The sequence below is a fragment of the Vanacampus margaritifer genome, chromosome 4 (assembly GCF_051991255.1).
Source record: "Vanacampus margaritifer isolate UIUO_Vmar chromosome 4, RoL_Vmar_1.0, whole genome shotgun sequence".
Taxonomy (NCBI): Eukaryota; Metazoa; Chordata; class Actinopteri; order Syngnathiformes; family Syngnathidae; genus Vanacampus; species Vanacampus margaritifer.
Window position 1 is genome coordinate 8353943 of NC_135435.1, and position 27981 is coordinate 8381923.

Consider the following 27981-nt stretch of genomic DNA (forward strand, 5'->3'; position numbering starts at 1 on the left):
AAAATGAAATTGTTTTAATAAAACTATCAAACCTGTGCACGTAAAAAAGAGTTGAATTCACTGTCATAGCGGGAGCTCAGATCCACTTTATTGGCTTAGCTCTGATTGAAATCAGGACACGATTGTCACTGTTTCCCTGATAACAGTTCCACATATACGGTTTGTTTTATTAATGAATGTTTTAATAGTGTTTGACAAATAATAGCCTCCACACTAAAAATCAATCAATCAATAATTAGTACATTCCTGTGGCAACTCCAAAGATTTGGACTTATAATGACAATAATTGTTTAGATTCAAATCGCATTAGTAGATGGATGATCCTTTTCAGTACTCCCAGCAGTCTTTATTTAAAATTTCACTTTGTGCCACATCTGAAATTGACTGAAAAAAATATACCCAATTGCTTACCTACTAAGATAAGCTTGGCAGCTGACTTCGGTGATCAAATCCGATCTTTTCTCACCCTCCTTTGCACAATCAATCTTCTTCTAACTTTGAGGAATTTCTTTCTGCAACCAAATGGCTCAATGTGATTACGGCGTGATTATGAAAACAGCATCTTATGTAGCTGTCTTCTACTTATTGCAGCTGTGATTACCATTCATTAGGTTGTCAAAGGACACATTTACATTTTGGCAGTGCATCACCAGACAAAACAGGTGTTTTTTTTTTGTTTTCTCATGTGGAAAGTCACTTTGGGTTACTGTGTTTGAGTGACTCAACCTAAAGCGACTGAAGACCTGTGCAGGACTGGACACAATCAGACACCTGCAGATAACTGTGATGAGAGCTCTGACGCTGTTTGACTTATTATCAGCACAGAAAGCCGCTGTTGCACGGCGGAGCTGAATCTTAATGAGCTGAGAGATCCGCCATGTTGAGAGTGCAACCGGGAAATAAATATGAGTACATTTCAAAGAGTGCACTGGCCCTGGACAGTCTCCAAGCTCAACTCGCCATTTGTAAAAGCAGTCAAACGTGCCCATCAAATAGTTAGCATTTCAAATAAGCATAGAATTGTGTGTTTGCGTGGGTTGATAAATATTATCGCAATGCATATTGTGAAACACAGATGAAGACTCTCACATTCTTACTTTTAGATTTACTACACTATTTTTATACATGCAGTCCTTTTCGTTGAAGTCTAAATATCTGTTTTGTTTTCTATTTTTTGTTCTATAGCCCCCAGTAGTTTTTCTCAGAGGGCGGCCACGATGTTTGACTGAAAATGACATGACAGATTAAAGCTGCCCTTTGTAACAATTTTCCCCAAAGACATCTTTAAAATAGTATTTTTTATTTGACCACTTTTAATTAGTAGATTAATACCTTAGCTGTTCATAATGGGAACCCCTGCACGCCTCTGGCTAAAAATATTTTTCAGACAGGATTTGTGTTTGAATTTCCCGCCCTCTGCGGAATGATGTCATGTGCGCATTGTGTATGTGAAGAAGGGAATATGCAGTTTCATTCTTCGGCCACATGTGGCAGTAGCGATTTGAAATTCAATTTTCTGCACTCAATAGCTTTAAGGCTTAGCTTGCAAATGTCACATGACCAAACTAAAAAAAAATGGTTGTTACATGAGCCTTGAGCATCCCTGTGATCGATAAAAATGGGTGGGTTTTGCTTCTTAACTCAAATTCCACAAACACAATATTAATCAGAATGCCCTGTTTAACACAAAAAACAGTTGGGTATGGGTCAAAAATGGGCCGATCCTCTACTTGGGTCAATTTGACCCAACTTTGAGTCAAAGTTAAGACCCCTCAATGATGCACAGCACAACTTACTTGGGTCAAAAAATTGGGCCATTTTGTATAAAATAGCCCAGAAAGTTGGGTCAAATTGAGCCATAAAGTGGATCGGTCCATTTTTGATCCATAATTGGGTTACTTTTGGCCCAACTGTCTTAAGAGTGTAGACTAGTGGGGGTGTATAGAACATATTATTGCTGATTTGGGGCTTGACTTCCCCTATAAAGAGATTGTCAAACAGTTGCTATAAATGGATCCAATAAACAGAAAATAAAGGATTGTTGAGGACAGTTCCACCTGAGCAGATAGTAAAAAGGGAACAGTCTCTCTCAAAAAAAGCTACTAAATAAAATAGTGATCACATTGCTCTTTGATATTAACAGCCAATTGTTGCCCCAAAGACACAAACAGATAAAGCTGTATAGGGATACAATCACAAACCATGTTCTCGAATGCCATAAAAAGTGCTGATGTAGAAGTAAGTGGTTGGTGGCCTTCGTGGAAATCATGATCTCCGGTAGCAGCTGAGTTGCAAGTGTGTATTATCAATCAGGCAGGGAGGTTGTTTCCTCCCTTTATCAGCGAGCATATCCAACTGTGAGCCAGCGATCACAGTGAGTCAAGCCTGGAAACGACGCTTCAGGCTGGCCACTGGCCTGAGAGGAGAGATGATTGTCGGGAGGGAAAAAAAAGTGATGTAGGTCAGCAGTAAATGTTTATCGGCGTCTTTAAAATAAAACAATGTTACAACTAAATATGGATCTCCTCCATTGGTTCCTCATTTGTGACTACGAGTAGAAGATTTTAGATTATCAAAAGATACAACAAAGGCGATAGCAAGAAACGCTCTTCCTCCAGCTAAATACATACTGCAAATGGTTATAAAACATAAACAACCACTCTATTCAAAGAGCATCAAGGCAGTCAAACACTATAGACGACTCCATTAGTTGTATTAGCTTGCGTGTAGAGGTGGCAGCGACCGGGTGATTTGTTCCCTTTGGTGGCGAGCGCTGAGTGGGCTGACGTGGGAGCATAGGCCTCATCCATCATAGGACACGGGACTGTTAGTGCGCTTCATGGTCTCCCACAGCGAGCAGATGATTAACATGACCTATGTATGTTGGTTTATGGAGATGCACTTTGCAACAAGGGACTTCATGGAACCTTCATCCTTCAGGTCCAACCTCTTTGTCATCAACTTGCCATTCTGCTGATGGCTGAGGTTGAGTTTTTTGTTCTTTTACAGAGATAAGGTAAAGGAAAATTCCACTGATTGTCACACCCAACTAAGTGGAGCGAAATTCGTTCTCCGCATTTGACCCATCCCCTGAGGGAGCGGTGAGCAGCAATGATTGCGCTTGGGAATCACATGGTGATCTAAGCCCCCAATTCCAACCTTTTATACTGTTATAGTGTCAAGCAGGGAGGCAATGGGTCCCATTTTTATAGTCTTTGGTATGACCCGGCCAGGGATTGAACCCACAACCTTCCAGTCTCAGGGAGGACACTCAACCACAAGGCCACTGAGTTGGTGATCAAAAATAGTAATTGCTGTGTCTTCAATTTATTCGTCACATGTTCTATAAACATGTCCTATAACATCAACGTACTTAAAAAAAAATATATATAATCATATGTCTAGTAATCGCTAATTATAACATGACTGGAGCCTCACCTTACAAGAGGCTGACATGTTTCGCTGCCATCTTCCTGCTATGGATGCCTAAAGGGCAATTTCACCAACGCAGTTAGCCATGGTGGTGCTTGCATCTAGTGTCGGACCCAATGGGTCGACCGCCGCTTGCCTTCCACAACTGGGGCCTGCAGGTGGTCGTCGCTGAATCCCGTGATTCGCCACTTGTCACCTGCTGCGTTGCTCTCGCAAGCTTTTACTAGCTTTTTTATTTTACTGGCTTCTGCCGCTAGCCACTCTTGTTAGTCACTCCAGCCAATGGCTCAGACTAACTCCCGCTAACCGCTCTTATCAGCTGCTCCGGCTAAATCCGGCTCGCCGGGCTTCACATCGGCTGCCAAGTCGCCGTCGCTCGCCGAGATGCTCGATTGCTCACGCAAAATAAGAATTGGTGGTATAGCCTTGAATGATAATTTTCTGGGGGAAAATCTTATGTGGTTATTTTGTTGTTTGCATCAAACCCTTTGTTGATGGATTAGGATAGTAGATGCATTATAAAAAAATATGAAATAATTAGAAATAAAATATGTGAAGAGCATGTATTTTGCATATATGCATGTATTTTATGAATATTTAAAATGGCATTTTTGTCAAACATCTGGTTAGGAATTGCATGGTCCTACGTGAGTCTCAAGTAGCACCAAGAAAAAATGGTGGCCCCCTCCAGCATTTAAATTGCCCTACCCTGTCTTAAATAATGAGTAATTTACTTCAGTCATGAACATGCTCACATATATTATTAACAATGAAAACAAAACATTGTTCTTTTCCTTGTTAATATTGTTATAATATTGTCATATTTAGAGTATCTTTCGATCCGTTCTCTTATTCTGCCCTTTTTTTTAGTTAGCCTGTGTCCTTCACTCTTTTTTATTTATATTCAGCCGTCTTCTTATTCATATTCTCCCGTTTCTTGGGGATGGTGATGCTTGTGATGGGATGCTCTCACAGCACAACTCTACTGTCAGCGTTGATGACTGTCACTTTTGCCAGAGTGATGAATCGGCCCTATTGCTGCCCATCTTCAAAAGAAAATGGTATTCCTACGTGGACAGTTTCCATGCATGAATTTACAGTTTGTTTGCAAAAACGATTGCTTGAGCATTTTGCAACATGGCATCCACTTTAAAGCAGGATTATAATAGTTTTGGATTTTTCATTATGGTCAGCTTTTATTTTGTTTTTGATTTTTTAAAATTCTGTTTAAATTTAATTACCAGGTGTACTTGTTATATTGTTTTAGTATTAGTTTTTGTTTTGTTTTGTAATTTAACATATGGAGTATTTGACAAGTGCAAGATGATAAAAAAAGGGGGGGTACTAAGTATTGTGTAATAAAATTAATTACATTACATTTCTGAAACATCTGTTTGACGTTCCTTCTTCTGTTCGGACGTACAGCAATGCAGAAATACATACATTTGAAATTACCCCTAAAGCTCATGTTTGGTATTAACAAAAAAAGACAAAAACGAGGAACATTTTTGGTGTAATTATAATTCCTTTTAGTTAGTTTTATAAATACGATCAGTTAGTTGTCACTTTTTTTTTAAAACATTGTCGCTTTTATTGTATTTAATTAACCTTTTTTTATTTTAGTTTAAGTTGTTTTGCTTAAAGTATCAGTAAATAGTTTTTGAACCTTCAATTCATATTTTCATAATTCTGCTAATGAAACATTGACTTACAGCTAGATTAATGAAACCATTGTCATGGCCTGAGGGGGTCTCTATCATTTTTACTGGCACTAAACAACTTTGGGGTGGATGGTGTGAACTCTGCCACGCACAAAAAACTACAAACGTGCCGACTGCTTCACGGCATACGTCCTTTCCTAAGTCGTTCCAGACGGAAGTAGAGTCAAACGTCTATGCGTGATTACTGTTATCATGCAGAAGCTACAAAACACCCCCATAAAAAGACTTTTGTCTGAGGCGACAATAATAATAATTATAAAAAGCCTACCTGGATGTGGATAAAAGCACAGCACAGGATTTCACTCGCTGGCAAAGCAAAAGACGAGGGGATTTCCAAACGACGCTGCCTTTGAAGGGACTTGGCTCTTTTTAGTCGGTAGCTTTCCATGCTCAAATCAAAAATAATTATGCTAATGTTAGCTATTGGAAAATTGCATGGTAGAAATGAATAGCCGGCTTGATTGTTTGCCCTTCCACACTGACCCGACCAGCCACGCAATACTCAAAAGTTGCTTTCTTGTTTACGAATGCTTATAAATGCATCGCGGGAAGAAAGGGAGTAAAGGGCAGCGTTAAGAAGGTAAGATCACAACCACCGTCTGCTTTTAACATACTTGAGAAACGTTACAGTGCTGTATAAAGAAAAAAATTAAAATAGCCACTGGAAACCATGTCATTCAGTCCAACTGTGGACGCCTTGGACGTCCGGATTTCACGATGATATGCGCTTGGCCTCATGGGAAATGTGGTTCTTTCAAGGGAAATTCAAGGGAAAACAATACCGCTTTGGTCCAACTGAACTTTATATATAGATATATATATATATATATATATAGATATATATATATAATTATTGAAGCAAAAATACATAGAACAAAAAAAGGATAATTTGGCCACTCTGCACAATTTGTAGCTCGTTACTGAACAGCGGGGTCAGCAAATCAAGAGCTCCTTTTCTGAATTTGGTAAGGTAGAGGTGGGGGCTAACGACAATGGACAGAAATACGGTCGTAAAACTGAATTATCTTTCAAGCTGGGAATAAAATACAAAGACATTCTGCAAAATCTGCCAAGAAGACTACTAAGACACTTGACTTGATCAAGTCACTTTAAGGCAATTATTATTCATTATGCCCCCTAAGGAAGAATTTCGTTTTCTTCTTATCTTTTCAATTTTCGCTCAATGTCACTCAAATTACCTATTTTCCAATGGTAATTACTAAAGAACGGAATAAGGTAGAAATATACTTTTTTTTCTAATGAAAAAATGGAACGCGATCTTTCATGTGGTAGTCAGAGCACAGGATATTCTGTTTGTCTTTAAAGATGCTCGAAATTGGCTGTCACTATCAGGCGTTGTTTTTTGGATAACCTGTGGCAGTATAAGTGTTAAAAATAAATAAATAAATAAAACATGTTCCCTGAGGTTCACACGTAGGTATACTGTATGTAGATTCATGAAAATGTACCAAACATTTTCTTGGTGTCTCCTCTGTGGACTTTATGTTATTTTGATTATGCGTCTCTGCTGAGCATACTTGGCTTTTCCTGCCCTCCTTTAATGGTCAGGTAGCCATGGTTACTCCAACCCTGTGTAAAATGCATGATGGTAGTGAGTACAAACTTAAGTTGGTGAGCACGTTTCAGTAGTCATGGTTACGACAACCTCCAAGGATGAATTATGTAACTAGAGTCCCAACCCCCCAAGATAGTCAGAAGCAAGTAAGGGCCAACACACAGCTGTAGATGTGTGTCGTCCTGTTTGAAGCACGACAAAGCTTCATTCTTTTAGATGAAATATTAAATAAGGTGCAAGTCTTTACTGAATGTAGACAACTCCATCCATTTGATCAAAGCAGTTGGTAATTAAATGTGACGGACCAATAGTTGTTTGTAATTTGAATAGTTTTTCTCTCTCTGTCGGGTGACATCAAAATGAGTATTTTAATAGCTAGCTAGGATTTTTCCACATCAATAAACATGCTTGTCTTTGGCATGCAATACAAAATTATAATGAACGCCAAAATGTGTTTTACTACTATCTGTGTCAGTTTGGAAGACATGACATCTACCGCTGGGATTATTAAAGGTTGTCATGACTCAAAATGATTCGCCAGTTAGTGACTTCATTGTTAATTCAAATGTGACTACGGTGCTTCAGTTTCTATAATGAGTCCTCATTATAAACGTATCTGTGTAATGAGGCCCCTGGACAGCTATTTAAATGTTTCCAACAATGCTAACAGAAATCCTTCAAAAAAAGATATCAATGGCCTGATTTTGAAGTTTTAAATGTTGTCACTTTTCTACTGCATATTTCGAGGTCCTGACAAAAGCCATGCACTGTGTGCTCATCCCTAAGTCAGTATTTTTCACTTCAAGAAGAAATAAACTACACCAAAACAATCGATTGAGATGAGATCATTATTATTTCAGTATTCTTGCTTGACATTTCGTGAGATGTTTCAATTAAGGTTAAGAAATGCTGGTCAAATACAGTATATACTTTTGGGCAGGATTGCCTTCATGACAGCATGTGCCCATGAGATGGGGATTATGAAAAAGCACAAAATGCACCTCTCCACTGAAACTACACTAGAAAATCATGTGTGTTTATGTAAGCTTAATTGTCCATGTGGTCTCTGGTGTGTGTGCTGGCTGCTGATTTAATGGGGTTTAGTGACTTCTCATTGATCTTTGCACTCCTACAAGTAGGAAATTATTGACTCTTGGGCTGGAGATCCAGTTGACAGGCATATATTATGTCCTCGATGGCCTCCGGTGAATGCTTCTTCCATCCCTTAGGCTAAAGGAAAACAGCTCTGACAAGAAATGGGTGTTTTAAAGTTGGGGGATGCTATATGAAGCACTTCATCTTGTCTACTAATAGGGATGTTTGGTACCACTTTATGTCAGACTGATACCAGTGCGAGTAATCACCAATACGAGATCAAATCCCACTGTTCACCTCCATTTTTAGATTTTGTGTGTGCATATGAATTAATTTATAATTTTTGCATTTGCATTTTGATAATGAAATAATATAAATTCAAAATATTATAAGTGCCAACTCCCCCACTAGGCAATATAGGCAAATGTTAAGAGTGCCATGTCCTCAGAGGACTCCACAAAAAATTATCCTTTAATATGATTATTTTAAAAGTATTTATTACTGTTAACATTGCAAATCATGCAGTTAGGACGCTGACTCCCATTACTCAACTCAACTTTATATTATATTGAGAGCACTTTAAAACAACCACCGCTGTTTTCTTAAAATGGAACTCAGGGGCAGCAGATACAATGAAAACAGTAGAGGCCCCAGAATTGAGCCCTGTGGTACACCATATGTTCCGTTATACATGTGAATTCATATTGCACATATTTGTCCGACCACTTTCTTTTTTTGTCTCGATATAGTGTGAAATGATTAAAATTATAAAGAAATCACACGACGTACCATCACAACAGTCACATGTCGACTAGTGAGCACACTAAATTCCCTGCAGCACACATAGGCCAAGCAATGTAGCATGATCACCTGCAGCCAATGATGGCTAAACGGTGTGTCATGAACCGGGTGTGTGTCTTGAGCTCTGCCGAACCCCAGAGACTGACTCACCGAACCTCTGGGGTTTAATCGAACCCAGGTTAAGAACCACTGGTCGAAACTTTTAAACTAATATACATATCACAAAAAAATGCATTGCACAGTAACTAAGTTGTATTATGCATGCATTAGTGGTGCAACGGATCATCATTGTTCCGTGGTCGGTTCGGATCAGGCCCCATGGTTCAGTTCGCGTATGATCCGCGGATTGGTTGGTGGGGGGGGGGGAGACAAACAAAGTGCGCATTTACAGTCGATACCATTCTGACATGTCAAGGAAGCTGAAACATATGCAATGTAACACACTAAACCTAACTTCAAAATAAAGTTTACCAAATACAGTAATACATTGACGGCAATACAAATAGCCTTAGTAGACTTTTACTTTGAAGTATGCTCACGTCGTGGCGTGATGGCTAGCTTGACTTCCCTTTTAGATGTTTCTTTATCGTAGTTGATTGACTCATGTTCAGTCGCTAATTTAGGACTCTAAGAAACCGCGAATTAGTTACGCCGTCATTGTATAATACGACAGAAGTCTCAGACGTAAGTGGCTAGCGGCTAGCTGTTAGCATGGCCAACGAGTGTCTGGCTGGTGAGTGAGTTTGACAGCTGGTACCTGCAACCTGGCTTACTTTCATTCTTTTTCAATATTGTGGACCAATTCTACTTTGTAATTCACTCTCCATGTTAAATGAAGGGAATGTACCTTAAATTACATGTTTCATTAGAAAAAAACAACAATAACAACAACAAGATAAATAGAACTTTGTCCATTATTTTATAAAACACTTTTGCACATTAAAAAGAGAGAAACAATCAACTCAAAATGTCAAACTTAACTGTTTAGATTATATGAACACAATTTTAAGACATACCTTAGTATTTTACACATGGACTATGTAAAAATAAGAATGTTTCTGCCTTATATTGCTCTTAAAGTTGTGTTCCTAAATCCTTAACGGCTATATTAGACATTTTGAATTGATTTATTTTTTTTGTATTTAATGAAAAAAGCGTTTTACAAAATAAATGAAGACAAAGTACTATTTATCTTTTTTTTCCATTTTTTTTCTGATCGGAAAAATGATCCGATCCGTGGTCCGATCCGACTTTTGTGATCTGATGCACCACTAGCATGCATAGTAGACAACACATATAGTTTTTTTATTTTTTTTATTTTAAAGTATACACATTCATTAGAATTTTATTTCACATTTTAAGTTGGATTACGTGGTTACTTTCTGATGGAGGAGCGAACCATTTAAAATCTTGCCTAAAGCACACTGGTCTGTTGTGCCGTGATTTAATGGTGTTTAATTTAATGGTTGGGAACTAATATAACTTCATAAAAAGAGCATAATACATTAGCTACAATGGCAATAATAATCATAGTTTTTTTTATTATTATTATTATCAATTAATCTCTGAAATTATTAACTTGAAGTAAATCACTTAATTTAAGGAATATATTTTTGTCAGGATTGTCCTTTGTTAGTTGCTCAGTTTTTTTTTTGTTTTTTTTAATATTATATAATATAATATATATTATATATAGATTATATAATTTTCATTATTTTCACATTTGAATTAATTTTTCAAGTGGGCTAGTAATCGACCAGGCCCAGCAGATGAGGCCCAGGTGAAAAACAAAAACTTGCTGTGACTGGCAGCTGGCAAGCAATTATTAATACACTAAAAGGTTGAGCATTTAATGGTGGACATGTTAGATTGTTTGGCTATTAGCGGAGGTCTCCCCTGTACTTATCCTTCCGAAGCCAGATTTTTCTATAAACCTTTAGTATTGTTACCCAAGGCCTATTTTTCATCTGCGATTAATCCCCGTAGTATTGAAAAATACCACTCAAACTATTCCCAATACACCCCATGCATGTACAATAAAACACCACTTGCACATACCAAAGGTCTGGAGGCAGTCAATGGACCAGTGTGTCAGCCAGCTGGTATATTTTTGTTGTGTATTGGACACGTGTCTCAAAGAGACAGCAATGCGTTTTGAATTCACTCCGTGCTGCATTGTAGCTGCTCTGACCTGCAGATCACAGTGAAGAAACACAGCGTGACAAATCAATTGTTTCTCCTCTACACTGGGTCAGCATCGTCCCCTCTGTGTTTTTCTCTTATTCGCTTGCACTCTCTTTTACTTGTCTCCTTGTGGTACAACCCACGTCCATCTAGTACCATTGCCGCTCCAGCTTTCTCCTATTTGTCTTGACTAATTAAACATGGCAAGTTGCTTCCTGTTTTCCATTGTATGACTTTTCAGCTTAACCAAATATGGCCTTTTTTGTTCCCTTTGCCTTTCATGCTGATTTCTGTCACCGTTAAATTTCTTTCTTCTGTTAGGTGTGTAGGCTACTGTGATTTACTGACTGTGATTTTGGGACACTGTAATTAATTATTTATTATATTGATCTTACAGGTTTTTGAGTTTCCTTTTAGAATTCTGTGAGCATAACCACAACTCTTTCTCAGATGTGTGTTAATATTAGGAGTGCCAGGCGATAAGAATTTTAATCATAATTTTTCGCAAACTGTTCTAAATGTACAATGAAATGTACAATTTTTTTTTAAAAATCCAAGTTTTCATACTCTTTTTAACATAAAAGTGGAAAAAAGGTTAAACTAATAGAAATAAGGCTGCATCTTTTAGTCATTGAGACAGTCATTTCATAATATTTCATAAAATTGAATTAAAATAAAAAGATGTATTTTACTGTAAAAAACGAGTGTGATATTGATTTGTGTTGAGGTTATTTTTCTGTCACTAGATGGCATAATTGCATTTGTAAGACATTTATTTTCATACTAAGAGCTAATCTTTAACATGAAGTAATTTTTAAAATTGTAAAATACAACTTGACCCCAGTCTCTACAAATATATGCATCATTATTAAATTTATTACTGCTTTTAATTTTGACATGGACGTGTATGCTGCGTTGCGACTGGAATTGCCCCAGTACAGGCTTTCCAAGTTCAGGGCGGTCATTAATCGCGCGTTTAAAAAATTTGTGGTGTTAAAGGAACTTTAAATTAATTCAAAATTAATGCACTAATTTGGACACCCCTTGTTAATATATAAAGTTGGTTGATTTGAAAGGGTTGAGAAAAATGAAAAGCTAGTGTTTTTTTTTTTATAAACATTGTTACTATAAACAAGATTTGTTCCTGAATGCTGCGCTTTTTTTTTTTTATCTGACTGTTTTAAAGCTCTAATGCTAATTTTTATACGCGTACAGGTGCATCTCAAAAAAATTGAATAACATGGAAAAGTTAATTTATTTCAGTGGTTCAATTCACCAAGTGTAACCAATATATTATATACTAGGGATGGGCCAATAGCCGGCCATATTGTAAGGTATAAGTGCTCGCAACGCTTGTGGCCATTTTATGATCAAGAACTGAAGGCATGTAATTTCAGTACGTATATGTAACACAGACGCACATATATGACAAGGATTAACGTCCTTATAATTCTATTAATAAGAATACATTGTGCCATGCAATGCATTCTAGGAACTGAGTGGCTTTACGGTCATCTGTTTGAAAATTTTGTATAGATGTGACGCCGGTGCATTATTTTTACATTTCAGATATTTCAAAATTTTGAAAAAACTTTATTTACTGTCAAAAACAATAGGGAGCTATTTACTTGGTACATTTTTACAAATCATTTTTTAAGGTATGCTGATGACCTTGAGAGCTCCCTAAACTTTTTGTTAGAATTTTAAAACAAAGATGTCCATTGTTGATATGTCTGAGGGGGGGGGGGGGGGGGGGGGGGGGGGGGGGGAAATGACATTTTGCAAATCTGAAAAGTTGTCCAATAAATGTACACCTAAAAACATTTGACACAGTTAAAAGTGGAGTTTGTATTATTATTATTTATTTTTTTTACACCTATATATTCCCTTTATTGAAAGTAAATATCAACTCCAAATATGAATTTTCGGCCTCCTTGAGTACAAAGCAATACAATAACTAATGCCTAATACTCAACTGCTATTTATCAAATACTTGAGTCAGACGAGCTGAATAGAAAGAGCTGTGTGAGAACTTACCAGTCTGTCCATTCACCGTGGTGGCCAGAGGTGGTCACGAAGCACACACTCTTTTACTTTCCCCCTCGGTCGCTCTAATCCAGGAGAGCAGGCTCATGATGAGCTTTGTCATCTGTTGTCAGGTTTAGGATGATTAAACTCTCCTGGGTCTCTTTTCTACTCTTCATAAAGCATTTAGACAGAATCTCCTCAGGCTCTCTACTACAGTTGTTCTGGGCTGAATGTGCTGAAAGTTGTTGAGGAGTGGACATCAGCATGTTTATTATAATAAATTCCAAGAGGAAGCCCGCAACATATTGTCAATCTTAGCAAAGAGAATATCAGACAAGTATGTTTTGTGCATGCTCAGGTCCTGCGGCTGGCTCACTATCTGTCACCCAGTGGGCCAGGTCACTTTGTCCCTCTCACTCTGTCTCCTGGGCATGGCCGCCCACGTCTAGAAATGGTGCGACTGTGTTACAGCATGTGTCTCGACAAATAAATCAGTCAGCTAGGCGCACGCAGTGGCTGCCACCTTAGGAACTTTTTAGTTTGAGTTCATTTTGATGTGAAAACGAAGTCATGTTTTGTTTTTAGGTTAGTTGAGGTGGCACAATGGTGCCTCGCAAATAGTGGTCCTGGGTTTGAACCTCATCTCTGTCTTTGTTGAGTTTTTCTGTGGATGTTTCTTTGGGTACTCTGGTTTCCTCCCACATTCTGAAAACATGCACAATAGCTTAGTTAATTCAACACTCCAAAATGTCCATAGGTATGAATGGCTATTTATCAATAGTATCTGCCATGTGTCAAACTAGGAACCAGTCAAGTTTTTTTTTTATTATTTAAACCTTTATTTACCCAGCACTGCAATTGAGAACAAATTCTCATTTGCAACGTTGACCTGGCTGCAGACAGCACAGTCAAACAGAGCTGAATAAAAGCAAAAAGTGTAGCACACCTGTGACCAAAGTCAGCTGGAATATGAGCCAACTAACCTCTGACCCTGAACAGGATTAATGGTTGGATGGATATAAAAGAAAATGTATTTAAAACACACAAACACTAGAAAGATAAAAAGCTTTTTAATTATATCATGTGAAATTCCATTACATTATAACATCTTGCATATCAGGTGTTTGACTCCAAAAAATATTTTCAGTATTTGGTTAAATTTTAGGTTCATATAAGGCCTTTCAAATGTATTGGTTCTGTTGCCTTTCAGTCTCTGCCCAAGCTGAGTCTACTTCAACATCATTTGTGATAGACCAGAGGTGCCAAACTCACTTTTGTCGTGGGCTACTTTGTAGTTATAGCTTCCCTCGGAAGACAGTTCTGACGGTAAAATCAAATGTTTAACTCATTCACTGCCATTGACGGCTATAAACGTAAAATAATCATTTGAACTATTTCTATTAGTTTAGCTTTTTTTTCCCATTTTTGTTAACAAGAGTATGAAAACCTAGAATTTTTTATTTTACATTTAGAACAGACATAAAATTTGTGATTAATCGTGAGTTAACTAGTGAAGTCTAAGATTAATTCCGATTAAAAAATTTAATCGCCTGTCACCCCTAATTTTTAATAATCTTTTTTTTTTGTGAATTTATGGCAATGAATAAGTTAATTGTGTCATCATTATAGACAACAAGACTGGTGATTACTAGTTTTGAAATCAGAAGTTAAGGAAAAAAGCTTGTTCAAAGTTACTGTAGATAGCGAAACTTAGATTTCCAAATTTCAACCATATTTATTTGAACAGGGATCATGTAACCGGTCACACATGATTTGATTATGCGGTCCACATAAAATGATGTGACGGGCCAGATCTGGCCACCAGGCCTTTAGTTTGACACCTGTGTGTCAATTTCACTACACATTGTTCAATTGGAGTCTGTACTGTAATGTAATTAGAGATGAAGAAACAACATGAACATTTCATATCATGATTGTGGTAACCAGAATTTTCACAGGAATTGGCATTATTAGGTTATTGCTGAAATAAATCTAAAGAATAAATGAAATCTATCAGCAACTTGCCAAGTACACTGTAAGAGCACGACTCAAACAAATCGTTTGAGAGGTGAAAAGAAGGTGCTCAACCAAAACATAAATGGGCACTGGCTACCAGTTCGATTGGTAATGATCGATTGTGTGTGCTGCGTTAAAAAGAGGAGCTAACAACAGAGCTGCTTACTGTCAAACATGCTAAATACGGCGGTAATGCTAACAACAATATGAAACTGAAAGTGCTAGCCATTGGAATTGTATCACATAAGTAAATCACAAACCATTTTTTTCATAGTTACGATATACTCAAAATAATCAGAGGCGTTAAGGGACAACAGTATTGGTGAGCTGAAAGTGAATAGGTTACTTAAGTGTGTTCAATTATTAAAATTACTCTCTGAGCGCTATAGTTAAGAAGAAAAGCCCTTGCCAGAAAGCAGCGGCTTGTGTCCCATTAATGTTGCATGCTAAGTGCATGCGGCCAATGTGTGTTTTTCTATCTGTTGCATCCAGGACTCCGGGTAACAAACCAGGCAGCAGTCCCAGAGGTCACACCCCAGATGAGAGTGGACGCCGCCAGGGCTCGGCCCACGATGCCAACTCATCCGTCTCCGATTTAGCCAACTCGGTCACCAGTGAAATGCTCATGGTAACACGCTATACACATTGATTGATACACTGCTCTCTTGATTCTTTGTCACTGAAGTCATCCATGATGGCCGCTGTCAGCAAGGTCTTTTCAAATCAAAGTGAATGAGATGGCTATGCTTATACTATTAGAGGGCACTTCCAGATCATCTCCTCTAATCCAATATGAAAGTGACATGCAAGCCTTGAGACAAGAAGTGGGTTGACGAGAATATGAAAATATTACAGCCAGTCAAAATATTGTTCTTACACAACAGCTATCAACCCTTAACAGAGAGGACATAACTTAACTCCTTCACACGCAGCCATTTTCCCTGAAGCGACCCCCATTGCTCCCGGCTGTTTTACTGGATTTTGACTGCTTTTTCAAGGTCCACAGAATATTTTGTTCTACTGTATTGCTATAAAAACATGAAACCTACCAAAGTCAGGAAAATAAAGTATATTTCTATCTGTTTCCATTTTGCAGCAATTAGCATTAGAATATAGCTAGGTTTCATCATTATGCACAAACCTGTTGAAAACACTGGCAAAAAGAGCTTGTTGCAACATTGCCTTGGTTGATCTCTTTTCCTCTGCTGCCACCTGCTGGCCGTTTTTTTGTCATAGCTACCATTGCTTTAAGCGACATATTCATGTCAGAAGCTGTATCAAAGCCTTCTGTATGCTCTAGCATAACAAAACTAAAAAAAAAAACGTATAAATACTTTTTCGGAGTGAATGACAAAGTTGTTGTTTTTTAAACGTAAAACGGGGTTTGAATGAGTTAAAAGTGATGTAAATTTAGAGGAGGCATGCAGTATTATGCCCCTATACACACACATACACACATACACACACACGCACACACACACACACACACACACACACACACAATTTAACAGTTTCCCTATCTTAATAATACACCTGTGACATGTTGTTGTCCCCAAGGACCAAAAATAAGTCCTCACAAGCCTTATTTTTTGCCTTGCTGATATCAGTCCATCCCAACCCTGAAACTGATGGGCCAATGGCAAGTCCAACTTTCATTGCCATGACAACCAGGGCCCAAAGCCTGAACTTTGCAAAGACAGAGTCTCCCTTTCATCATCTTGGCAAAAAGTCTATGCGTAACAATTGTTTGGAGCTGTTTGCGGGTTCCAGCCGATGTTTGGCCATCTCCTCTTCCACATTGCAGCAAGGGCTGCTTCTCGTCATCTCACCGGCAGCCCAGAGTTGCCGAAAAGCTCATAAACACACATTCCTGCCCACTTCCTAACTGAACAATCAAGTTTAAGCTACTTAACAGAAGCTAACTATGTTAGCTAACGTTACATTGGTGCAGCTCTTTGTTAGTCAGAATTTCATGAAAACTCATTCGATAGCGAGAATCACACACTTAAATTTTTCTGATAACTGAACCGCCGAGGTGGTTCCAAAAAACTTTGTTATGCTGGACATACATGTGAGTAGTCAAAGTTGGAGAAAGCTCGGTGCTATTTATGCCACACCACCTAGCTAACAATAAGCTATGGCTGGCTACTAGTGTCGCTAAAAGTAATCTAAAAGTAAACATCGCCTTCATGGCAGTGAATAAGTTACACTTCTGACAAGAAAAGAGGGAAAGACTGAGATGCCATGCTAATTGCTAAGCTAACCTCAGGGTGACACATAAAGATTTGTTTGTATACCACCAATTTGTACACCACCGATTAAAAAGTACATTTTTCGTGTCATTTTACGTGAATGTGTTTTTTCCCGAATCTTAACAAGGCATAAACTGAAATTAAATTCTGACGGTATGATAACCGTGAACAAAATTATCCCAGTATTAAAACAACAGCTCTAAAATGTCCATTTTTTAAATATTTGGATACATAATATTAGCTTTTTTTTTCAATTGAACACAATCTATTGATTTTTTTTTAACTAAATATATTAATATTTGGTACAAAGTATGTTAAAATAAATAAATAAATGTTGACATTCTTCTTCTGGTCTGCTATTCGTCTTAGCCGGTCACAGTGTCCTATCATTGGTCAGCTATTTTTAGAACACACCCCAGCTACTCATGTTGTTCATGAGGACATCCTGGCACCTACACGTGTATGCTTTTTTTTTTTTGGCGTTTTTAAGAACAATGCAAATTGTGAAGGCCATCCATATGTCGCTTTCCTCCGACCCCCATCACCCTTCTTCCCTTCTCCTTGCACTTCTCTGTGCACGAGCTCGCTTGAGTCATGATACTTTTTGAATATTTTCAAACAATGTCGACATGGCAAGCTGTAGTGTGTACGGGTGTGCAAATCGGAGTAGAAAGGAGTTCATTCCTCTCAATTCCAAGAGGAAACAGGTCATTCCAGAAACACTGTCGGAGCTGCAAGCTATTAAATACACAGACTGGACCGAGGACATAATCAGGAATGCCCGCTCATTTGCTCATTTCATATCTGGGAAGTTATTGGCTATTTTGTTCAATTTAACCTATGTGTGTTGAAATGTTGAGTAAGCATCAATTAGGCATTTATCTGGCATTTCTGTTGCCTACAGTGCGGTCCCACCAAGATTGTCGTCACATTTTGACATAATTCCCAGTTCCCTTATAAATAACCAACAACAAATCAAAATTGCAGACAAGTTGGCTACGTTACTCACGCTGCCGTGCAAGTACAGTTAGCCGTAAGGATGTCGTTCTCCTCATGTTGACGATGGCCCAAGCATCATACATTTCTGTCTTGTGTCCTCCTTGTTTTGTCAGAACTTCCGCTTGTAAAATACAAAAGCTCTGAATTAAAATCATCATGTTGCCTGTATATGGCCACACATGACATATTATTAAGCATCCAAGCAGATGTAAGCTCACAGTTTGCTTGGAGTGTAAACACTAGGTTTCTCCACTAAATAAAGATGGCTAAATGGCCATTGGACATCGGCACACTTTCTGACATCAATCTGGCTTGTGTACACCATTCTTTCTGTTCCAGCAATGTGCACGTAACCCGATGACTGCAAACAGTAAAGGGATCTATTGCGCGCTAGTTTTAAGTCACACAAAAAAAAAGGAAAAGAAGAACTCATTACCGGTGACAGCAGTATTAGCGGTTATTAAAAACATTGACTTTTTAAAACCACAGTAAATTGGCAAATTGGTTCTGGGCCCATCCTTAGTCATCACCATATTCAAAATCTATAAATAAACCCCACATAATTCACCACACATCTAGATTCTTCCCTACATTATCCAAGTGTAATAACTCCCTAGTGCAGTGCAGTATTTCGTAATACTGTATAAATGACATACAAGAGCAATATTAATATATAATACACGCATGCAATACAAATGTTACCATCTCACCTTTATTGTATTCCATTTTTATTCCTTGTTATTTTGGATTTTTATTTTTACATTTTACTATACATTTTGACATTTTCATTATTTTTATTTTCACATTTGTCATGATCTGTGTTTGGTTTTGGCTCATTTTAGTTGTCATGTGTCCCTGTTGTCATTGTGCTCGTCATCCCTTGTGTCTTCCGATTAGCTCCCTCAGCCACTTGTCTCATGTCCAGGTGTTTGTCATTGTCTTGTTAGTTTGCTACTATTTAGGCCATGTTCACATGGAAGCAAAGCCTGCTTCATTCCTCAAAAAAATCTTGTACACACAGAAACATTTTGAATCATACGTGTGTCCAAAAGAAGAATCTGAGGACATTTAATGGCTGTAATGTATATGCCAAGTCTGGAGTGGCGCTGTAGCGCAGCCACAGGGAATAAACGGAAAACATAGAAGAAAAGTCAGCGAAGAAGACAAACCACTGGTCTGAATATATTACTGGATAGTCGAAGGACCAAGACTTTTGAAGTCGCGAGGCTGCCATATTACTCCTCCCAAGAAATGTTTCTCGGCATACGATCCTATACATTTACAGTATCGAAAATAGAGAACATTTGAGACAGTACTTAATAGAAACAGCAAGATTTATGATGTTTTAAATTTGTTAAACATGAACAAGAGGATTTCAGACATTTTACAACTTGCCTTAAATGCATGTATAAATGATATGCTTAATGATGTTTACAGGAGGAAACGTAATTTTTAAATTAAAGAATTATAACTGTAGTTCAACAAAAGATGACTGCCAAATCTAATATTGGAGTCTTAAGGAACTGAGCGATAAAAGAAAAAGGGGGTCTTCCAAGCACATACCGTACATTTGTTAATTTGTTTTTTTTTACTTGTTAGAAAATATTGACCACCCCTGCCCTATACTAAGAGCCTACGAGCTGTATATGTCTAATCTGTACGTATACATACTGTATAGTTTTATACAGTAGTCTGCTTGCGAGATGGGAGGAGTAACACTACTGCCACTCTATTGCTTCAATGGCTTGCACGGGCGTGTATGGGCTATCCAGTAGGCTAATACATACAGATCAGTGAGACGAACACAGAAGTGACAATGGCGCAACATCACGTAAAATATTTTGCTGTTAAAGCATAAGCAAGCTGAGGACTGGCGGTTTTGCGCGGAGTTTAGCGAGAATTGGAGCACAAGTCATCAAACTACGACAATGCGTCGTCATCGAGCTGCGACCACTACGTTATCACTAAAGGAGTATCTCGCATATGGTGTCCACATTGGAACGTACGTGCGTTTTGAAATCTTTCCACTCTGGAGCCTGGTTCCAAAAGTGATCGGTTTCAAGGTCCAAAACGGCACCGCCGTGCGAACGAACTGCCAAGATACTTTGAAATATGATGATACATTGAAACGGGCTTTCTTATTGACTGGGCCTTAGTTCCCTCCTTCGCTGCGGTCTTTGTTGGATCATTTGTTGCTTTCGCTCGTCGTCCTGGTTCGTAGTCTTGTCTGTGTCTATGTAAGTTTAGCCTGAGTGTTCCTTGAATCTGTTTTGGACTTTGATTTAGTTTTTTGATCATTTCAAAGAGCCTAATTTTGTTTTTACGTTTTGATGATTAACATTTTTTGTGAGCACATCTGCCTTCCCTGACTGCATTTCGGTCCTCAACCCTCTCCCCAACCCCCCACCCCTCAAACCCAACCCCACTCTGTGACAACATTATTCTTAATTGTGTTTCCCTTTGATTATTATTAATTGTAGCCTTTATATGAACAGGAATTTTCGGCTGATAAGCGATCGAATTTGGGGGGTAAAAAAACAATAACTGATCACTAATTTGATCAGAAGATGGAGCAATATATTAATTTAAAAAACTTTTATGTCCATTGGCGGGGGATAGCGACTGGCCTGGCAAATAGCGAAAAGCACTCGTTGAAATGCAAAACAAAAAAACCTTCCCAAAAAAACCGGATCAACATTAAATATAACATGTAATGTTTTATTTCATGGAACTAATCAATGATGTTATGATCGATAGGGCAAATTAAAACATTACAGCCGATCACCAATTTTGCATAAAGTGCTAAATATTGTCCTATGTCGATCCAGCAGATAAGATCGGTGTTAAGTCTAATTATTATTATCATCATCATATCATATCATCACATGTAAGGCCTAGTGAGGCTCATGATGCTGTAAAATAGGCGATTATTTTTGGATGCAATTCCCTACTGAATTCTTATAGAGGCACATGTATTTACAAGAAAAGGTCAATTTTCTATTCATTTGTTTCATATGGTCTCGGATACGCACTTGCATGAGCAAATCTCATGTCTCATCTCTTTTCAAAATGTATGTGTTTGCTTAGTTACACTTGTTGGTTAATTTTTATGACCTTCAGCGCTAATTGGATGAAAAGGTGTCTGAAATAGCTCAGGGATGGAAATTCTCACACTTCACTTTGTTTTTAAATCAACTTGCATCACCTATAAATAGTCAAATGTTTTGCGCAGTCTAATCCAAATTTAATAACATCGGTGTTGTGCATACAACCTTTTATCTACTGCCCCCAAGTGGCCAAATTAAAAAGCAGTTTCAATAATTGACAGCTGGCCGTAGTAGTAGTTTCGTGAAATTACACAAGTGGCTTGGTTTCTTGGCGTTGCATTAGATTTCTTTGAAAATATGCATGAATAATTAAATAATGCAATGAGTATGAAACATATCGCTTGGTGTTTGTTTGTCAGATGTGAATAAGTGGATATATTAAATCTAATAACTCTCAACACTCTTAAACAACAATGTTTTTTTCTTCTTCTAAATTTCCCATTTTCCCCCCACCTGTGACGTACCACGGGTAGTTGCGATTAAGCCGGAATCAAGCGTAATCACCCTCAAGTGAGACACTGAGAAGATTAAGACACGTGTGCCTTATTCAGCCCAGTATGCTAATTAGTTGTAAAAGAAACACAGTGCTGTGGAAGTTGTTGTTTTTTTCTCTATGAAAATATTCAGGCAGTATGTGAATCTAACCGTGCAAAATCGTGGTTGACTGAGGTTGGTGGAAGGTGGCTGGAGATCCTGTCGCTCATGTGGCCTTTATCAGGAAGTGTCACTGGCACTGCTTACACTATGTGCGATGCTCACCAAGCCATGGATGGCATTTTGCAGTTTGGCCATGGAGGGATGAAACATGACAGTGAATCCACGTGATACGTGATCGTCCGTTGGCGTTGCAAGTGTTTCAGAAACTTAAATCCAGATTAAGATGATCCAGATTTCCAAATCCCATTTCCTGATCCATGGATCAGGATTTTCTATCCCAGTATTTCAAAAGTGTGCTGAATTGGATCAAAATCATCGTGAACCTCTTGGATTGAGATTTCCAGATCCATCCCGCCCCCATGATCACAGACAGGGGACAGAAAGTGTGATCTGTAGACCTCATGGATAAATCAATATACCAAATGCAAAAGGGGCGACCATTTTGCCACTTGCTGTCCAATGAAAATGACATCCCAGTTGCACGATATAAATCTGAATGTCGTGTTTAGACTAGTGGGGCCGCATAGGACATACTATTTTAAAGAACATTTTTGTGTTGTCTTCAGTTGTCTTCCCCTTTCAAAATGAAGAACAGAAAGAAAAAAACATGAAGTTGACACATGATTTGCTTTTGTGGGCCACATAAATTGATGTTGTGGGCGGATCTCGCCTATGGGCCTTAAGTTTGACATCTGTGATTTAAAGTAGCCACTCTTCAGGTTTCCATCCAATTGTTTAAAACATTTTAAGCAAATTTACTGAAAATGTGCAAAACAGACATGCAACTTAATGCCCGTTTTTATCTGTTCTTCTTTTGCAAATCTTGAGAGGGGACTCCGCCGCTGTAGGTGGCGGTATACACCGTAGAGATGGTATCCACCAGTACTTTAAATGAAGAAAAAAAACAGGAAGCGACTGCACCGGCGATGACGTCAAATGAGTTTGCTTTTGTAATTCTTGATAAAACATAGCGTTTCGTTGCTGTCTTCCATCTAAAATTGCATTAATATTCGCTTCTTTGATTAATTCCAAAAAGATTTCTGTTTCGTCGTCCCCCCAAACATACCTTACTTTATCGTCCACCATTGCTTTGTGACTACAAACATAAGTGTGACGTAATATCCAGTCAAAACGTCCGACGTGTATCCGGTCTTGTCAGCGGTTATTTGCAAAACCTGTTTCTATAGCCAAAATTCAAATATAATAAATAATATCAACGAATCCATTTATTGTGTATGTGATATGAGGGCGCAAGGACAGAATTCCTTGGCACAGCACGACGTACATACAAGGTGGTACGGCATACCCTCAAATGGAAAAAAATCTCTTCAATAGCAGTAAAATGAGGGTTGGCTTGCTTGCGTAAACTAGATTTGTTTGTCTAATCATCTATAGTTCTCTCTTTCAGCCTGTAAAAATGTCATTGCATCCTGAAAAGTGCTTTAAAAGTGTTGTTCATTATTTTATTATGAACATATTAAAAGAAGACCAGTGTTAATAAGGATAAATAAACTGTCAAATATTTTTTTATAAATTAATTTTAATTGCGCTTGGTTAGAATTATTAGGATTATAGAAATGAACATGATTATAATTGATTATTAAGCTTGAAATACATTTTTTAAATACTTTTTGGGGTTGTTGGTTTATTGTTGGCTTTCTTCTTGTTAGAAAAATTTAAAATATGATATTACACTTAACACAATAACACAATGCAATTACAAGTACTGTATATAGCTAAACAATAATTTTATGAAAAGCAGCTAAGGGCTGATGCTGGGGAAAAAGAGCATGATAGCCAATGTTAAAATATGTGCGTGTCCGCGCATTTGGAGGTAATTTTAGAGTGTCAGACTGAATAATGAAAAGCGATCCATTCAACAAAGGAGAATAAGGCTGGGCAGCGCAGGCTGAAATATGTGTGGAAAGTATGGAATTGGATATGAAATATGTGGGACTGTTCCTCGAGTGATGCTCCCAGCTCTTTTCCCAACAGATTGCACATTTTAACTGGATTTCTGCACCTCCCTCAAGGCTGCGCCACCGTCAGTCATAGGGTCAGTCGAGCAACAGATAATCGGCCTGTCATAGCGCAGCAGCCATGCCCACTTGCCCTTCAGCGCACTGGATACTGGCCATGTGATAACATGCTAAGCTAGTGGGTGTTTTGGATCAATATAGATGTTATGAAGGGCTGTACCTATACACTATGCTGATTGGTCATTTGATTCCTATCATGAAACATTGCTACTATCCCTTGTCGCCTTGAATCTGAATTACATTGTGCCATCATTTTCTCCTTTTAATAGCTAAGTACAGAGTACATATACAGCTGCCAGTTGTCTATCCCTGTGTTATTTTTCTGTGTCCATCTGTTCTCATCTGCCAGGTCCCTTGTGTCTACCAAGTTGCTCCCTCAGCAACTAGTGTCTTCTTGTCCAGGTGTTCCTTGTTGTCTCACCAGTATGCTTGCATTTAGTTCTCCGATTTCTTTCTGTTGTTGTCAGATCATTGCTTCGGTTGGTTGTCTGTTCTTGTCAGTCGTCACGTCCCAAGTCATGTCATATCTACTTCTGTGCCGAGATGGCAAGTCCAGGCGCAGAAAGTAAAAACCCTGCTACCGTTTGGCTTTAGTCCCTGATGCTAGCTGGCTAGCTCCCGAGCAGGTAAATGAGCACCATGGGAGCTAGCTAGGGAGCTCCTTGGGCTAAAGTCAAACTGTGGCAAGTTTTTTACTTTCTGGACCTGGATTTGCCACCTCTGCTTCTGTGACTGTTCCAAAACACGGAATATTTGAGAAAGCTAAACAAAAATATTTTTGTCAACACGCATTTTTCACCGGATGACTAGACTAGACTAAAACCTTCATTACTGGAGCTAAATCAGTATGCATTTTTCGACTAATAAAGACGAGACGAAAAAGTACTTCCCTTAATAAAAATTGGACTAAAAGCTATGGACACTTTAGTTCATGAACAAAAACCAGATGAAAATGATGTGATTTTGTAAAATCCTCTCTCTTCTAATCTGTCACTTTGACACTGTCATGTGACACATAGTGACATGCACTCCCTTTCAAATCTGTAGCTAGCGAGTGCAACATGCACAGACACAGTAAAAGGTTAAAAAAAAATAAACGGTAAATTATAGTTATAACCTAATTAATCCAACGGCTATAATGTTCCAACAATAGTGTTTATCCGACCGCTAACTAATACTAGCTAGCTCATAGCATGGAGCCATAGTAGCCACCTGTTGAAATACTCTAATTGTGTGTGAAGTTGTTTTTCATCAAAAAGATGAGAGAAAATGTTATGTGAAATAGTTTTAGATCTGAAATGTTCAACATCATCTGCTGACCAAAAAATATACAGGGGTAAAATAATTGTCCTGACTAAAACTACACTAAAATGTTGACAGTTTTTGTTGACAAAAACTAAATGAATAAAATTATCTTATTATATTATATTTTCTTCGACTAAAAGTTGGCTGAATAAAAACTGGATGAGGTTGACTAACTATGACAAAGACTAACAAGCGTGATTGAAACTGGATTAAAACTGAGACTAAATTTAAACATGTCTGATAAAATTAACACTATTTGAAACACTATTGAAAGGGGAATTTATCAAATCATTCTGAAAACCGCTGCTAAACATCATGTATTTCAATTCATGAACTCAAACTAGAAAATTCATTGTTGTTGTCTCTCCCAGTTGTCTCCAGGCTCAGAAGAGGACGAACACGAGGGTCCAGTGTGCGAGAAGTTGGGTCGCATTCAATTCAGCGTAGGATACAGCTTCCAGGACTCCACCCTCACCGTCAAAATCCTCAAGGGCCAGGAATTGCCTGCCAAGGACTTTTCCGGCACTTCTGACCCCTTTGTCAAACTCTACCTGCTGCCTGACAAAAAGCACAAATTGGAGACCAAAGTGAAGAGGAAGAACCTCAATCCCCATTGGAATGAGACCTTTCTATTTGAAGGTTTGGCAGATTATCTTATATATATATATATATTAGCAGTGTCAAAATTAGTGCGTTAATTTAAAGTTTCTTTGACACCACTAATTTTTTTACACGCAATTAATGACCGCCCCTTACTTGGAAAGCCTGCACTGGGGAAATTCCAGTCACAATGCAGCAGACATGTCCACGTCAAAATTTAGCTGTACTAAATTTAAAAGTAATGCATATATTTGTGGGAACAAGGGTCAAGTTGTATTTTACAGTTTTAAAAATGTGAAGGATTTCACAAGTAAAGAAAATGCACTGAGATGTCACCACCGTCTTACAAATGTATTTATGCCATCTAGTGGCAGAAATATTACCAACACAAATCAATATCACACTTGTTTTTTACAGTACATCTTTTTAATTTTAACTGAATTTTATGATTTTTTTATGAAATTACTGTATCAATGACTAAAAGATGCAGCCATATTTCTATTAGTTTAAAATTTTTTCCCAACTTTTATTTTAACAAGAGTATGAAAAATGTGAAAAATAAATAGTTTATTTTACATTTAGAACAGATATAACATTTGTGATCAATTGTAAGTTAACTTTTGAATTCATGCAATTTATTGTGATTAAAAATTTAATCGTCTGACACCCCTAATGTAAAGATACCTGTAGTTGTTTGTACAGTATATATATTTGTACATTATATTTCAGTCAGGGTTATAATGTGTTTTCGTTTTTTTCATTATAGATTATCATGTAGACTTTTTTTATGTTCAGTTCATTTTAATCCAGGTTTTTTTTTTCAAGTTTAATTTTCATTAGATTTAGTATTAGTTTTAGTATGTGTTTTTTTTTTTTATAATTGAGTATTTGTGGAGTACAGTATTGTGTGTTAAAGTACAATTCTCAAAAGACTGTTCAACTGTTTTTCTGTACGGTATGATTGAACAGTAACACCAAAAGAAATCCTTTTAAAATGCACCCCAAAAATTCATTCATGAAATTAACGCATAAAGACGAAAATGAAGGACATTTTGGCTATAATTATAGTTACGTATGTCAAATAAGTAAGAGGCAGTTTAAGGTTAGTTATCATTTTCTTAGAAGCACTGATCTTTTTATTTGACTTTGTGAAAGGAAATGTATATTTCAGTTTCCGTTTGAATTATTTCTTTAATTTTTGCGAACAAACTACTAACCTCGATTACAGTACATATTTTCGGTGAGGACCTTTGACAATAAATGTTTCTACTCCTTGCTGATCATTTATGTGACATCTACTCTATTTTAGGGTTCCCATTTGAGAAAGTGGTCCAGAGAACTCTATACCTGCAGGTTCTGGATTATGACCGCTTCAGCAGGAACGACCCCATCGGAGAGGTGTCCATCCCCCTCAACAAATTGGATCTGGCCAACATGCAGACTTTCTGGAAGGAGTTGAAACCATGCAGCGACGGCAGCGTGAGTAAAGGGGAGAAAAGAGAAGAGGTGGCAGAAGGGATTGATAGAGTGGGATGGGAGGAGGGGACGGAATGTAATGGGTGATGTCACCGCTGGCTGCTGTGGCGGTCCCGGGGGAGATGAGATGTGGGAGAGGATGGAAGCGAAATGTGACAGCTTGGTGGATTGAACACAGACTGCTGGAGGAAGAAGAAGGGAGAACAATTGGAACGAGCGTTACAAATAAACAGGTGACTGTTGTGTCTGATTTGTCCAGGGAAGCCGAGGGGATCTGTTGGTGTCTCTGAGCTACAACCCCACCGCCAACACTATCACTGTGAGCATCGTCAAAGCCCGCAACCTCAAAGCCATGGACATTGGAGGCACTTCTGGTACGCACCTGCTACCTTTAATTGAAATATTCAATGAAATCCATAACATCGTACACATCCAATGGAATTTTAACAAGTCCTAATTGCTGGTGGCAGATCCCTATGTGAAGGTGTGGTTGATGAACAAGGACAAGCGTGTGGAGAAGAAAAAGACGGTGGTAATGAAGCGTTGTCTCAACCCCGTTTTCAACGAGTCCTTTCCCTTCGACGTGCCTGCCCACGTGCTGAGGGAGACCACCATAATTATCACTGTCATGGACAAGGACAGGCTTAGTCGCAATGATGTCATTGGAAAGGTATCTCCTTCCCTCTTCTTCGC

General features: G+C 38.1%; 1 protein-coding gene across 3 annotated transcripts in view; it reads left to right on the plus strand.

Moving 5' to 3' along the window:
* Nucleotides 1-27981, plus strand: part of syt7b (synaptotagmin VIIb) — a 122955-nt gene that overhangs the window by 86310 nt on the left and 8664 nt on the right. For all 3 annotated transcript variants that reach the window (XM_077564426.1, XM_077564427.1, XM_077564428.1), the window contains 5 exons: nucleotides 15346-15481; nucleotides 25584-25851; nucleotides 27122-27291; nucleotides 27548-27662; nucleotides 27759-27958. In XM_077564426.1, coding sequence (XP_077420552.1) covers nucleotides 15346-15481; nucleotides 25584-25851; nucleotides 27122-27291; nucleotides 27548-27662; nucleotides 27759-27958 — 889 coding nt within the window. The remainder of the gene's footprint in view (nucleotides 1-15345; nucleotides 15482-25583; nucleotides 25852-27121; nucleotides 27292-27547; nucleotides 27663-27758; nucleotides 27959-27981) is intronic.